Source organism: Vespa crabro, chromosome 2 (assembly GCF_910589235.1).
Source record: "Vespa crabro chromosome 2, iyVesCrab1.2, whole genome shotgun sequence".
NCBI classification, from domain to species: Eukaryota; Metazoa; Arthropoda; class Insecta; order Hymenoptera; family Vespidae; genus Vespa; species Vespa crabro.
In genome coordinates, this window is record NC_060956.1 from 14,449,334 (window position 1) to 14,464,453 (window position 15,120).

A 15,120-nucleotide genomic window follows, 5' to 3' on the forward strand; every position below is an offset into this window, starting at 1 on the left:
TTAAACATCGCTTTAAATCAGGAGATTTTTCTCTATTATTTCAAAGCATTATTAATAATTAATTGATCATTTGTTATAAACTATTATTATAAAAAAATTCTTAAGAACTTTATTCATCATATTTTCTCGAATCAAAATTTCAAATTGCGACCAATTTATAAAATTATATAAATTAATAAATAATTGATAAATAAATTCATTTTTATAGAAGAAAATTTTGTCCACATTATTAATAGCTAGGTTTTTCATTTACGTGGAATATCCTTAGAATTAGAAAAGGCATGGAGATTTGAAACAATTATGCAAAAGTAGAGTAAGCACAGAGTAAGCTCAGACTAAGCGCAGGGTAAGTGCTAAGTAAACGTTTATAAGTATCTCTTAAATTAATAATTATTTGACATGTATGGGCTAATATTATTTTTATAGAGAATGTCAAGCTGCATTCATCAATGCAATCAAAAACATATCTATTTAAGAACATATAATTAACCTTCATATGTCCATGCATCCATCTGCAAAAATTTTACATCTTTTATATCTTTTTTTATTTTTTATAAAAAAAGAATATTTTTCTTTCCTTTTTTTTCGATTACAAATGCAAGGATTATTTTTCTGACGCCGAAAGAAGATTGTGTTGTTTAATAAATGCAATAAATCATACAATAACGATTGCTTACTACATAAAAACTTTCCTTTCTTTCTTTTTTTTTTTTTATTTAATTTCACGTAATTGTTTTAATATTAAATAAGAAAGAGAAGTGTTATTTCGTACCTACAGTATGTTGTTTTTTTTTTTAGAAAATATTACTCAATAACTATAATTACCTATTATCAGGAATTTTTCTGATACACTTTTAGAATATATGTAAGCAAAAGAATCGATAACTATATTCATAATTAAATGAAACAGTAGATGTAAAGGAAGTAAAATAAATAGAACATATTTTCGATCACTAAAATTTCTTATTACCGAACATCATCGACAATTAGAATACATTTTATGAGATACTGATGTCGGAGCAAGTTTTGAAATTTTCTTGGGGTCCGCATCCCATCCCTTCAGAACCGTCTTTGCAAACACCCCAATTGTTTGCAGCATAATATTCCCATCTCAAAACACAATGTTCGCAAGTAAGATTATCTGGCAGCAGTAGACTCATGGTGTAATCCTTGGCAGCGTGACTCTTTAACACGTATCTGTCTGATCCATTCTCCAATTTCAAGGGGTAACGATTAAAGCACTCTTCGGTTTCGAGTTCTTTTGGATTCGAGAGAGGGCATATTTGTAATTTGAAGTAGCCCGAATGGTTCGCAGTTAAACGGGCTACGACATTAATCTTTTGACCCTTTTGATATCTGTCATTCGATGTAATATTAATGTCATACGTTATAATATTAAAATAAATTATCGAATTATTTTAATTACTTTCTGACGATGATACCCTTGCCATAACGTCCAGTGTTCTCGTTTGGTCTAGGCCGTGGTAGAATGTAATTATCACCGCAAACTCCGCATTTACCACCGTTTTGTATTTGTTCCTGTAAAATTTTTTCGATTGAAATTATGATCGATTAGAAAACTTCAACATCATGACGAAATAAATTTCGAAAGAGAAAACGTTGAAAGAACTCACGCTTAAACCACCACAGAAATTACCGTCGTCGTCGTAATTTGGTGGAACACGAAATCCTTTCCTCCAAGCACTACTTCTATTAACGGGTTCCATTAACATACCATGTCCATAAATTTCTTCGATATTTATGGTTATTAAACCAAAGACGATCAAAAGTTTTCTTACGAACATTGCGATTACACTCGGATGATAATCTCCATTCAGCAATGAATCAAGGTCGATTAAATTTTATACGTTTCACGAATTAGTATTTATATGAACTCTCTCATCGAGATAAGATTATCTTCGAGATAAAATAGATTTGGCTATTTAATAATATTGGATAAAGAACGGTCATCGATGATTTTGAATTATTAATTTTTTTACGTTTTTTTTTTTAAGTATGATCTAATTTACGCATCGTTCAAGAATTTTTATCATTACTTGACGAATAATTTATGAATTATTTCTTCATCGAAATCTTTTTAATTATATTACATTATATTTTCATTAATCAGTAATCTAATATTTTCTATGAATTTATTTGATATTAATACGTAAAAATATCGTAATTATCAAGTAAATTTAAAGATATCGAAAAAGAATTTGATCGTGAATTATTTTATTTATACGTTCGGTGATGTCGACTATGATAGAATTTTTTTCATTATCTATTAACGATAAGTTCTAAATTTTATCAATTGGATCTTACCATAACGTTTCCTTTAGTTTCTTCTCGAGATTTCTCTAAGAGAAAAATTAATATGCATAAGATTCGTGCTTATCAAGATTGTCGTCATGTGACGATTGCTGAGCAGAGACGACGTTTCGTGATTACTGTCATAAAAAAAATTCTCTCGAACCTCAATTGTGTTTGATTATATTAAATTTATCCTAACAATGTGAAGATGCGAATGATGCATCTTCGTAGAGAAACGGTTGTAATATCGTTTTATTTTTATAATCTTCCTTGAAAGATCATATCTTTTTTATTATTATTTCTTTTTTTTTCATTCTATGTAAATGTTTAGGAAATGTCCATTATACATTCTATTAGAATCGGGATATTTTAGGAAACGGGAAAATAAAAACTTCGAAAAACAAAGTGCCATGAAGAATATACAACGTATGACATTTATTCTCGCTTTTGTCTCCTTAAACGAATTAAAATACAGATTTGATAACAGAAAATCCTACGACATACGTACACACAGGAGGTAGGGGGAGGAGAGAAGTGAGAGAGAGAGGGGGGGGAGAAAGATATATATATATATTTTATATATATATATATATTTTTTTTCTTTTCTCATCGAGCATTCGAAACTCGTGTGGATATTTGAAACGTGTCCGACATATTACGACTCTTTCACTTTCACGTTAGAAATATTTCTTAATATGTTACGCTTTTTTGTTTTTTTCTTGTGCTAAGTATTATATAGATCATTCGAGGATTAAAAATATCGATCAAACTACGATCTACTGTTCATTGACAAATATTTAAGATCGTGCATATGCGATCACGTCGAGCCAATGCTCGGAAAGCCCATGAGAATGTTAATTATTAACGTATATATCCTCCATATATACTTAGACATATACGTTGTATGTATATAGATGCATATACATGCCTGTATATGTATATATATATATACACACACAAAATCCGCGTATCTGAACGGAAATCATTCCAGAGTCTTTCGAATTAGATATTAACATAAATTAGCACAACAAGACTTCAACTTTTCTAACAATTAAATATATATGTATATATATATATATATATACACATATATATATATATACATATATATATATATATATATATATATATATGCATATGTATATGTATATGTAGATACCTATACTGTTGTGCGTACAACTATTTTTGATCAAACATTGAATCGTAATATTTTTCCTTTTTTTATTTTTCTTTTCTTTTTTTCTATTTGATATTTATCTTCTGTTTATATTATATGTACCTATACGTATATACACATCACTTCTCGATGACCTTTTATATACGTGAATATCATTTTGATATCTTTCATAGTATTTCATGCTTAAAAACTTTTATATTTTATAAAGTCATAACATCAGTCGATATTTCTGATTTCATATAGTAGAAATTGTTAGATGAAAATTATTATTCCGAAAAGTTTTTTACGAATATAGGACCGTTAATACATGAAATTTACGATGTAAAAGCTAGGTAAGATTAATCGAGTCGAGTAAAAAGGAATGTTGAAGAGTTAAGGAGTCTATATCGAATCGAATGGAATGGGAATGATAGGATTTATTCTAATCATTTCTTACGGTTAATGTTTTCGTTCAATTAATTTGTGCCGAGACCCTGTCGTTTTTTCTCATAATTTTATGATAAGCCACGAGCTGTCGGTATCGTAATCTGTATCTAAAGAAGCTTATTTACAAAAAATTGATATATGTAATAAAATCAAATATATATATATATATATATGACAAAGCTACACATTTTAAAATAAGTGAAACGATTAAAACATATAAATTGATAATTAAAAGTACGTTAAGAAGAAAGGTAAATTAACCTCGTCCATTTTAACGCAAAGCAACGAAATCTAAAAAATTCAATTTTTTTCAAAATATCATCCTTGGGAACTATTTAAGAATTTAATTAAACTTCTCGTCTATATATATATATATATATATATATATATATATATATATATATATATATCAAGTTCTTACAAAAACAAATAAAATTCTCGCGGGGTCTCCACATTATTTGATTATTTATTATGCATCTGGTATTCTTTATTCCCAGATTTCGGAAGCTCTTCTTCCGGACGGTGTACCATGGACGTGAAATTCGTGATATTTGTTAATGTTGGTTCAATCGTCGATCCAATCGTCAATCTTCTTTCTATCGGAGTCAGTGATCGTATAGATTCCTTGTAAAGATATAAAAAGAAAAATAAAAGATAAGAAGAAGAGCTAAATTATTAATAAGATTTATTTTTATCTTATAAAATTAATTTTACCTCGATAGCGTTTGCTTTTAAACTCCATAAATTCTGTTGTCTAAGATCCTCCAATTGTTTTTCTAAAAGATCATTTCGATTATTTTGAGATTCTACGATATCGTTTTTCGATATCGTGTATTTAGGCGATGCAACCGCGGAGACAGCAACAAAAGCGTTTCTCGATTTTGCCGAGAAATTCGATACCGTCCCTGGTTTCGAGATTGGCAGAGTAGTAACTCTATGATAACTAAATTGTTTCCATTTCGAAGGCCATGGGTTAGTTCTTTCGTAAGTGTTATTCCAGTTGTTTGATTTATGTAACGATAAAATCTCCTTAGAATTATCTATTCCGATATTCGTCTCGTTTATTTTCAAAGATCCAGAAGAAACATCGTGATTACCTTTTCCTAAATCAACGTTTTCAGGTTGGCCTTTGTCAAAGCTACGTTTCCGATTCCACAAAGCATAATTCTCTTTGTTCGAATAATCGTTCTCAAACTTGGATGGCCAATCAATAATTTTATTCGATTTTAACGATCCACGATCGGAAATATTAGATTCGTCTTGCGTTAAATCGTATTCTTTATTCCAAAGATTGACATTTTTGGGTCTTGGAGACCATAATTCAACTTCGTTGATATGTTTTGCATAAGTTGGAATCGAGCTGCTACTTCCGTTCGATTCAAACCAACGTCGGATCGTAGGTCCAGTAGGATTCTCGTTGAAAGGATCATTTTGAGGTTCAAATCGATAGGGCATCCACGTAGGTTTATCAGGAGGCATGATCCAGGCACCAACTGATTGTATCTTTGGTAAGTTAGAATTTAAAGCTTCTTTCGTGGACCATATTGTTTTTGGTTCGTTGTCACGATACCAGTTATTAATGTCATCGTTTAACGGTCCGAATCGACGAATTTCTTCGGATCGAGATTTCTTCCAATCTTTCATATTTTTTGATTTGGCATTGTAAATACCAAAATCAAATCTATCCTTTGGAACCTTGTACTTTGCAATGGATTCGTTTTCCTGATTCGACGAATTCTTTGAATTTGTTTGTAAGGGATTCCATTGATCATTTGATATCTTATAAGTTTTCACAGTTTCCTCTTTCGGCCAAATCGTACCCTCTTTTTTGTCTAGGCCTAATTTTTTAACCAAATCTGCATTAGGATTGTACGATTTACCATTCTCATCTTTCGGCCATGGCTTCGTATCCGAGGATCTGTACGGCCAAGTCGCTGGATCCGAGGTCAAACTGTTCCAAGTTGCCATACTAATCTTCGGTAAGGAAACTTTACTTTTACCATATTGTTTCGCCATTTTGGTCGTTGATTTCGATGATTCGTAAGGTCTGAATTTGGTATCTGATTTGGCATACAATGGAGTTTCCACTGTCTTTCGTTCGATATTATCATGAGTTTTAGAAATTTGATTATTTTCCGTTTGCGACCATGGCGGTTTCACTTGAAAAGATTGTGAGCCTGGCCAAACGTTAGGCCCTTCTAATTCCCACGGATATGAGAAACGTCCTTCGTCTTCATTCTCTTCCTGTTCCTGCCTCTGTCTTTGTCTTCGTTCTTGTGATTCTCTCCATTGCCAATTTCGATCAAGCCGATTTTTCGATACGAAATCCGATTCTTCTTCATAATCGTTATCTAACGGTGTCCAATAGTTTCTAATCGATGGCCAAGTTCTACTACGAGCTGGCAAGAAATTATTATTATATTGCGGTTGTTTCCAAGACCATTCATTCGGTAAACTCGATGGCATAGTACGTCCATCTCTTTCATCCCATCCGTCTCCTTTCCAAGGCCAATTATTATACTTCATAGGTATATCTGGCCAGCTTCTGCTCATTGCATAATTCTGATTAGGCGGTCTGTACTCTCGATTGTGAACTATATCTTCCTCCCTTTGTCCATCGTCATCCTGATAATCCTCTTGATCCTTTTCTCGAGAGAAATCTCGAGGTGGTGGGATTATTTGACCGAATCGAAGACGTTGAAGGACTTGTTCCGGTCCTTCATATTCTCCTAAACGATCGATTTGCGAATCGAACCTGTTACGTTGTGTGTTTATTTTCTCGAACGGAAAGGGATTCGATTTACTTGACAACTTGTATGCTTTTTGCAATAACAAGGGTTGCCTTTCCGTATTTAATTCCTTTCGATTATTTGTTGCATCCTGCTGATCGATAAATCGTCGAATCGACGACGAAGTAATCGCTCTTGGTTTCGAATCGGCTGAATAACGAATTTTAGCAATGTTATCCGATTCAGGCTGAACTTTCTCTTGCCAAGGAGGTCCAAAAAGTTTCTCGGCTAACAATTGCCATTGAATAGACGTCGTTGTTGACGGAGATATCGTCGTCGTCGTTGTCGTCGACGTCATTGTAGACGGAAGTGTACCTATCTCCGGAGTCATTGTCTTTGTTGAGTGGCGATCTTGCAACTTTTTTTTCTTCTTCATCTTCTTCTTCTTTTTCTTCTTCTTTGCCTTCTTACGTTCCTTTTGAGAATCATCCTGTGATGCCTCGGTTACCGTAGCAGAGATCGTTAATGGTTCATCGTAATTTCTCTTTTCAATATCTTGTATGTTCTTCGAATAATTTAAATCAGCTTTTACTTTCACTAAAATGAAGAATTCAATTTTTAATTTTAATCTAGGAAGGAGGATGTCTTTGTAATTATCTAGAGAATTGAATTATTATATATATATATATATATATGAAAATTATTATAAAATATATATATATATATATATATATATATATATATATATATATTTATTTTAAGAGTTAATTATTGATCACAAAAGTAATTATACAAATTGTAAACGATATTTTGATTTTCTTATGACTTTTTTGTTAAATAAATTAAATAATTATTACGTTCATTAACTTACTTAAAAACTGTTGTACTTTATCCCATAATTCCAAATCTTCAACTAATTCCGCCTTAAACTTCAATAAACATTTCACTAAGTTATCTTCCTGATCCTACGGTAAACAATCTCAACAATTGAAAAAATTCGATTTGACAAGTAAAACGGAATTTTTTTTGAACGATTCTTACCTTCAATTCGTGCAATTTATCTTTATTCTCTTGCTCGGCTTTGCATTTTTTTAAAAAATACGATTTAAGATTTTTCGCTGAAGTATCATGTCTATTATCGAACTTTTCTGGCATTTCGTTGGACATATTCCGATAAGAATCCTCTTGAATGATAGACGTTCTTTTATCCTTTGCTCGCTAAATGAATAAAAAATATTATTTAATAATAACATCAGCTGATATCAATCTCTTGCAATAAGAAAAAAGAAAAGTTCTCTGACATATAATACCTGAACCTAAATCATAAAAAATGAATAAGTTAACATATCTGAATGCAGTGGACGCTCAAAAAGATTTATCTTCGCTTCTCACCTCGTTTCTTCCAAAATCTCTTCTCTTCACTTGATCAGTTTCCTCGTTCAAACCATTAAAGGTTCCTTCCGAAGGTACGAGACTTTTTAAAACTTGTGTCTCGTTTCCAGCAAGAAGAATCTCTTTCTGCGTGCTCAATTCTTTCTTCACAGTTGGTACTCGCTTTTTCTTTTTCTTTCTAAGACCATCTTCCTCTATTTTTCGCAAGCCCTTTTCTTTTTTATACTTCAACAAATCTGCTACCTAGAAAAAAAAGTTAGAGAAGGAAGTTTCTTATATGTTTTTTTCTATTTTCTCATCCATTTTTCTTTTTTATTTTTTTCTTTTTTTAAACGAACCAACCTCTTTGTCTTCGTGTTTCTTTGATAGTTCATCGGTAATAGCTTCATTGGAAGCTATGTCTTCGTCAGATTTGTTTTCAAGGACATTTTCATGCGACTCAAAGTTTTTCACTGTCGAAGAATTGTTCGTATTAGAATTTGTTCTTTCATCTTTTGTCTCATCCTTCGTTTCATCTTTTGACATTGCTTCATGAGATTCTGCTAAGGCTCTCAATTCATACTCATATTCGTTTCGTTCCTCTCCTTCGTATTCATCCTCCTCAACCTCTCCCGAAACATCTTCTTCCTCCTTCTCTTCTTCGTCTCCATCGTTGTCTCCATCGCCATCTCCATCATCTTCCTCTTCCTCCTCCTCTTCCTCCTCCTCTTTTCCTTTCTCATCGGAATCTCTCACGTGCTTCAAAGAGTCATTCGCCGTGTTAACGCCACTGTTCTTTGCAACGAGAATCTGACGACAACGATCGTGATAAGAAATTCAAGAGAAAAAAAAGAAAAGAAAGAAAGAAAAAAAAATACAAATCGATCTCCTACTTTCAATTAGTATAAATTACTCACCGAAGTATTATCCACGTTAGATTTTAGATCAGTCTTGCCATTAACTATAAAAAAAAGAAAAGAAAATAAAGTAAATCTTTATTTTTTTTATGTTTTAGCACATAACTTAATTTATTGGAAACATTACTCTACTAGAAAATGTCGATCAATAATAGGACGTTGCGCTTCACAAACGACGAACATTGTCGCCGTTTTTGAGCATCGTTTGATCGATATGAGAGACGATGATTCGATAAAGTTTATTTAATGCTAACGCAAACATCGAAATAAGAACAAAAAGAAAATAAAATAAGAGCTCGGTCAATTCGATTAGATTTGATATCTTAAAGCTTTCTTTGAAAGAAATTTTTTTTAAAGTTCTATAGTCTCATCTTGCCAATGATAGATTAGAAATATAAAGCCGATAAGAAGAACGCAATATACAGATAGATTTGAAAAATATTTCTTCAGATAATCCTTAGTAAATAATTCTATTAGGATATTATAGCTCCCTTGAGAGAAAATCTGACAACTGTATGAATACTATCGTAGATATTACGTCGTTCACTTTGCCGAACTGTAGTCACAGTGAATATTACATATCACTTTAACCCAGTGAGCCAGGTCCAAGTACTCCCTCGCGATATTCACCTGACTTGCCGTCTATTGGTTCGATCGATAACAACGCTTTTCCACCTATGTCGAAGCCTTCTTCACTTCGTTCAACTCTCGCCATCATGTTCTTTTCTCTCTCTCTCTCTCTCTCTCTCTCTCTCTCTCTCTTTCTTTCTCTCTCTCTCTCTCTCTCCCTCTTTCTTTCTCTTTCTTTACCCCTTCTCTAAAAGCGAAGCCGACAACGTCCATTCTTTGATCGACAATTGCTTTCAAATCACAATTTCATGTTTCTCAGTACTCTCACTAATAACAGCAAAATATAATGGATTGATTCATAAATAAGTGTCGTTAAAAGTTAAGAGTATATTACATTAAAAATACTGGTTATTCTGATTATTTATACGATTATATCAGAATACGATATTTCGAAATCATAATTGACTACTTTCTATTATTTTGCATAGTTATCGAATATTTTTTTTTATCAGAATTTCTTTTTCTACAATTTCGAATATACAAATATTTTACATTATTTGTATAATTCGTGTTATTGTAATATAAACTTTTTATATTCGAAAGAACATTTATTTTTATAAATGGCTCCGATATAACAGATGAAAATAATTGAATAGAAGACCTTGCTGATAATAAAGAGAATGTTCTACATTCTCTTTATTCATACAATAAAAACCACACGATCGTCTTTTCTCCAAAGAAAAGTTGGATCTCTTCCAACAGATGCTAGACGTTCCTCGCTATTACTTTCATAAAATTGGTTTTCATAAAATTTTCTTAGACTTTAGAAAAATCATTCCTTTCTTTGAATATACATGATCGAAGAAAAAAAAACATGGATATTTTTACATCGGTATCTGCTTCTCTTTATAACTATACTCGACTAATAAAAGAAATAAAATATCTATGCCCACGCATCGGGTAGTGAACATACAGCCACGTAGAGTTTCGTTCTCATGTTTAATAATATACTTTTCTCTTTGAATTCCGTTTTCTACTTTTGTATGCGTTGCATTACAACGTATTACAGTAGAATAGTCACAGATAAGCTGACATTCATTAAATTTCATCCATTCGTACATTTTTTTTTCCTTTTTCTTTTTTATTTTCCATATGAGTTTTTTTTATATTTTATCGAAACGTTGGAATTTTTCGTTATTTCAAAAATTCTCAACTAAGTCGATAATTAAAAATATATAAAAAGAAGAAGAAGAAAGAAGAAAAAAATGATTAAACCAACGATAAAAAGATCCGAAGTTTCTTCGCTAAAACTTCTTATGATTAGCTTTCAATAAAAAAAAAAAAAAAAAAAAAAAAAAAAAAAAAAAAAAAAAAAAAACATAAAGTGGGTCAGACTCAAAAGTGAAGAAAACATCGACTTGGCCTGCTTTCGTGAGGAACCTCTGTATTTATGGGCAGTGGCTTAATATCGATCTCATGACCTCTGAAAGAATCGAGCGTGCCGATGTGGTCCTTGAAACAAACTCTTTTACTTCATCTTCCTACTTTCTCTTGTTCTTCTCTCTCTCTCTCTCTTTTTCTCTTTCTCTTCCGGATCCTTTCTATCTTCTTTTATCCTGTTCTGCTCCTCCCTTGAGATATGAATTCGATACTCGATTTAAATAGTAAGGGAAGGAGAGGAGAGAGATGGAGAGTAAGAGAAAACACCCCATTTTACAGAGATTGCCTTATAGGCATCTTATGTGATCCAAGAATTATTTCTCTCTCTCTCTCTCTCTTTTTTTCTTTTTCGCCGTGCCTTTCTTACTAAAACGAAGCTCGACATCCATTAAGCGGACCTCATTATTCGTGACCTACTTTAACCCAACTACTACGGTATAACAATGATTCTCCAATTCTCTTTCGTAGCATCCTCGTTAGTTTTATTCATCAAGTAGATATTACCGAACGAAAAGAAAAAAAAGTAATGCTTTATTTTTCTGAAAAATAGAAAACAAGTCAAAAATATATGACATAATAGATTAACGTTCTCGGAATGATTACATCAGAGACATAATAAGTAATCGGCATCGATGCAATAACAAATTTCTCGAAAATCGAATTCCCGCTAGATGATATGATTGTGTACCTTTCCTGCTAATACGGTTATCGATAACTCGATTATTGTGTATCGGGATGAGAAAAAAATTATTTCATCCATTCGGGAAAAACATTTATGAATCATCGAAGATAATTGAGATGTATTAATCGTTAAATCGATACAAGGTAATCTTATTCGTTATATATTCGTTGTATGTTCGACATTAACGTCGTCAAAAATACGAAGGTATTTGCGTAGGCTCTCGATTGGCCTACCCTAAGATATCCTAACTGACCGTGACATCGGACGGTCTCACTATTATCATAGCCTACGATTGAATTTCCGCAAATTAGTTGTCCATAGATATACGATAGAAAGGGCATAGTAGAGTCCATAGATGTTAACTGCGTCATCGAATATATCTTTTGTCGACCTTGTAAAATTTTCATCCTTTCAAAACGAAATATAAGACAGACAGACAGACAGATAGATAGACAGAGAGAGAGAAAGAGAGAGAGAGAGAGGGAGAGAAAGAGAAAGAGGGAGAGAGAACTAAATTATTCTCTACATCTTTCTTCAATAAATAGAGAAAAACTCACCGACGATGATAACTGTTGTAATGAGGAGGAAAAATTGCAAGAGGGGGGAAAAGAAAGGAGACGTTGGACGTTTCATGCTTCTCAGCTGTTTCCTCCTCTCTTTCAATCACTTCGTTTCAATCATATCGCGAATGCTACCTATCGATTAAACGTAACTTAAAATCATATTGAAAAGCTCAGGTTCGCGATGTTCCCGCCTATCTTTTTGAGCGTGTATACGCATTCACCGATGACAAGTAGTAAAGAGAACGGCCGAACGCGCACTGAGACGAAGCCTCTTCTCCTACGTTCCTTTCCTATGGAAGACACCCTCTTTTTCCACCCCGTGAGCACCCTTTCCAACAACCTTACACCCCCTCTCGTAACTAGAGTTTCCTGCGAAAACCACTCGCGGCGCTTTCAAATATCAAATTTACTTTTTCCTTTTAATCAGTATATGTAGCATCGAATTCAATCAGAAAAGATTGTCATAACATTGTATTTCTTCCATTTATTATGAACCATAACTTATAAATTTGATACAAATCAATTATCCTGAAACTATTTAATTTCTTTTTTCTTATCTTTTCGATCGATCATTCATATGCAGATAGTTTTAATTTAACAAATTGTTTATATACGCTGATAATAATATTGTAACTTTGTTGAAAAAGTTGAACAAATTCTTCACAATGCCTCAATGTAATAAGGTAAAAAAAAAAGAAACAATTCAACTCGAATTTAAAAGGAAATGAAGGAAAGCGATTTGATATGTTTTAATAAAAAGGAAATTAAATTTGAACATATTGTGTGAAAAGCCTTATTAATTCCAATAATTTTTACTACAAGTGATCTTTTTCCTTCTTCAAATAATGCGGGCATCCAACATTATAAAGAATCAAATGATCATTCACATGTATACATACAAAGATTTTTCGTACATGTAGGTAAAGAATGTAGCCTATCATCAGGAGGAAGGGGCCACATTTCTAATGTTCATCACTTATCGTACACGCATGTACTAGTGTTGTCTACCGTTAGGGGCGCTTTCGCTAAAATTCATTCGGCATTCAAACTCCAGATGGCGCCTAATTCGGATTGATTCGCTGTTTTCGGATTGATAATCGAATAACTTTAACGTTACTTTTATCAACATATGTGTCACATATATTTATTAGGAAGCTCTTTTTACGTTTTACATCAAGAGTCTTTGATTTATTGACACGATTATTAATAAGATTAAGTAAATCATATTTATGAGATCACAATTTTTTACGATCTTTTTAACCTGTTCGAAATAGAAATGATTCAAGCTAATGAAACCTTTCATTGAAATTTATTTACTTATTCACCACACGTATGTTTGTTTTTTTTTCTATTAAACTTTTCCTAAATAGCAACTCTGACTACTATATGTTTTCTTTATTGTATAAATATCAAACACGATACGGTTTTAATTTTGGAAATAAAAAAGAAATAGTTACTTTAAAAGGATATTCGATCTATTGCACAAAAAAGAATAATCGTCAATAGTTTATATGAAATACGTTCCTAATAGAAATTTTATCTATGATGACGTGTCATAATCGTTCATTAAAAAGAACTATTGAGACACGCCCCCGCCCCCACCCTCTCGTTGCATACATTTTACTTTAATATTTCAATTGATCTATTGCATAGGAATCCATTCAGAACTTAAACGTTACAATGGAACATCATCTCAGTTATTTTAGAATTACAAACATTTAATCGTATGGTGTATTATTATGATTATGGTAATTATATTATTTACTGTACACGATCGTTGGTATATCATAATGAAGGATCTACGTTTTTGTATATTTTATTACTGATTGTAATTATTCATTGTGATAAGACGCGCTATAAATAATTATTTAGGATCATTTTGCACGTTTCTTTATGTTGTAACGCAAACGATAGCAAATTTACTTTACTGCAAAATCCAACTTTACAGTTATATATGTATGTATGTATGTATGTATGTATGTATGTATGTATGTATGTATGTATGTATGTATGTATGTATGTATGTATGTATGTATGTATGTATGTATGTATGTATGTATGTATGTATGTATGTATGTATGTATGTATGTATGTATGTATGTATGTATGTATGTATGTATGTATGTATGTATGTATGTATGTATGTATGTATGTATGTATGTATGTATGTATGCATGCATGCATGTATGTATGTATGTATGTATGTATGTATGTATGTATGTATGTATGTATGTATGTGTGTATGTATGTATGATATATATATATATATATATGTGTGTGTGTGTGTGTGTGAATATGCATATATATATATATATACTATATATGTCTTATGTGTGTGTATGTGAATGTATATATTAAATGAAATATATTACAAACAAGTCGGATTCTAAGTCATTCGTTTAATAGAAGACAAAATGGTGTAATAAATAAATACGACCGAAGTGTCTGTCTGGCTAAATAATAATAATTATGATATACTTTGAAAAAACAACTTTGTGTAAAAAAGTACATTTTTCTTAAACAAAAAAAATTCATTTGTTTTCACGCGCTAATAATTACCTTAAAAACGCGCGCGCGTAGTAAAATGCGTCATAATTAACATTAAATCGATAAAGGAAATCGTTAATTTTCCAAAACTCCAATGCCACGCTTTGAAATAGTTTCTAATTAAGAAAAAGTGAACAAAAATAAAAATGAATGGAAAAAACAAGAATAAACATAATAAAATTATATAACCTCGATATGAAAATGTTCTGTCAGACACGGTACACGCATAAATTCCAACTACATTTCATATCGTGTCTCTTGCATCGTTTCTACTCACAATTTAAATATAATTAATCGTCAAAGTTAAACTTGCGATGCAATTGTAATAACATATATGTATATATAATATCTATATTATATTATATTATATTATATTATATTATAT

The 15,120-nt window shown here is 31.6% G+C and overlaps 2 protein-coding genes across 2 annotated transcripts; both read right to left on the reverse strand.

Moving 5' to 3' along the window:
• Nucleotides 1–943: 943 nt before the first annotated feature.
• On the reverse strand, nucleotides 944–1,866 carry LOC124433144. The gene is made up of 3 exons (XM_046982815.1): nucleotides 1,635–1,866; nucleotides 1,427–1,539; nucleotides 944–1,356 (listed from the first exon to the last, which is right to left on the reverse strand). The coding sequence occupies exons 1-3, from the start codon at nucleotides 1,803–1,805 to the stop codon at nucleotides 999–1,001; spliced, it is 642 nt and encodes a 213-aa protein (XP_046838771.1). The 5' UTR covers nucleotides 1,806–1,866; the 3' UTR covers nucleotides 944–998.
• An 853-nt stretch (nucleotides 1,867–2,719) lies between these two features.
• Nucleotides 2,720–12,491, reverse strand: LOC124421595. The gene is made up of 8 exons (XM_046956956.1): nucleotides 12,183–12,491; nucleotides 8,934–8,977; nucleotides 8,380–8,826; nucleotides 8,038–8,280; nucleotides 7,687–7,863; nucleotides 7,517–7,610; nucleotides 4,631–7,242; nucleotides 2,720–4,540 (listed from the first exon to the last, which is right to left on the reverse strand). Exons 1-8 carry the CDS (start codon nucleotides 12,256–12,258, stop codon nucleotides 4,379–4,381), a joined length of 3,855 nt encoding a protein of 1,284 aa, XP_046812912.1. The 5' UTR covers nucleotides 12,259–12,491; the 3' UTR covers nucleotides 2,720–4,378.
• Nucleotides 12,492–15,120: the final 2,629 nt, after the last annotated feature.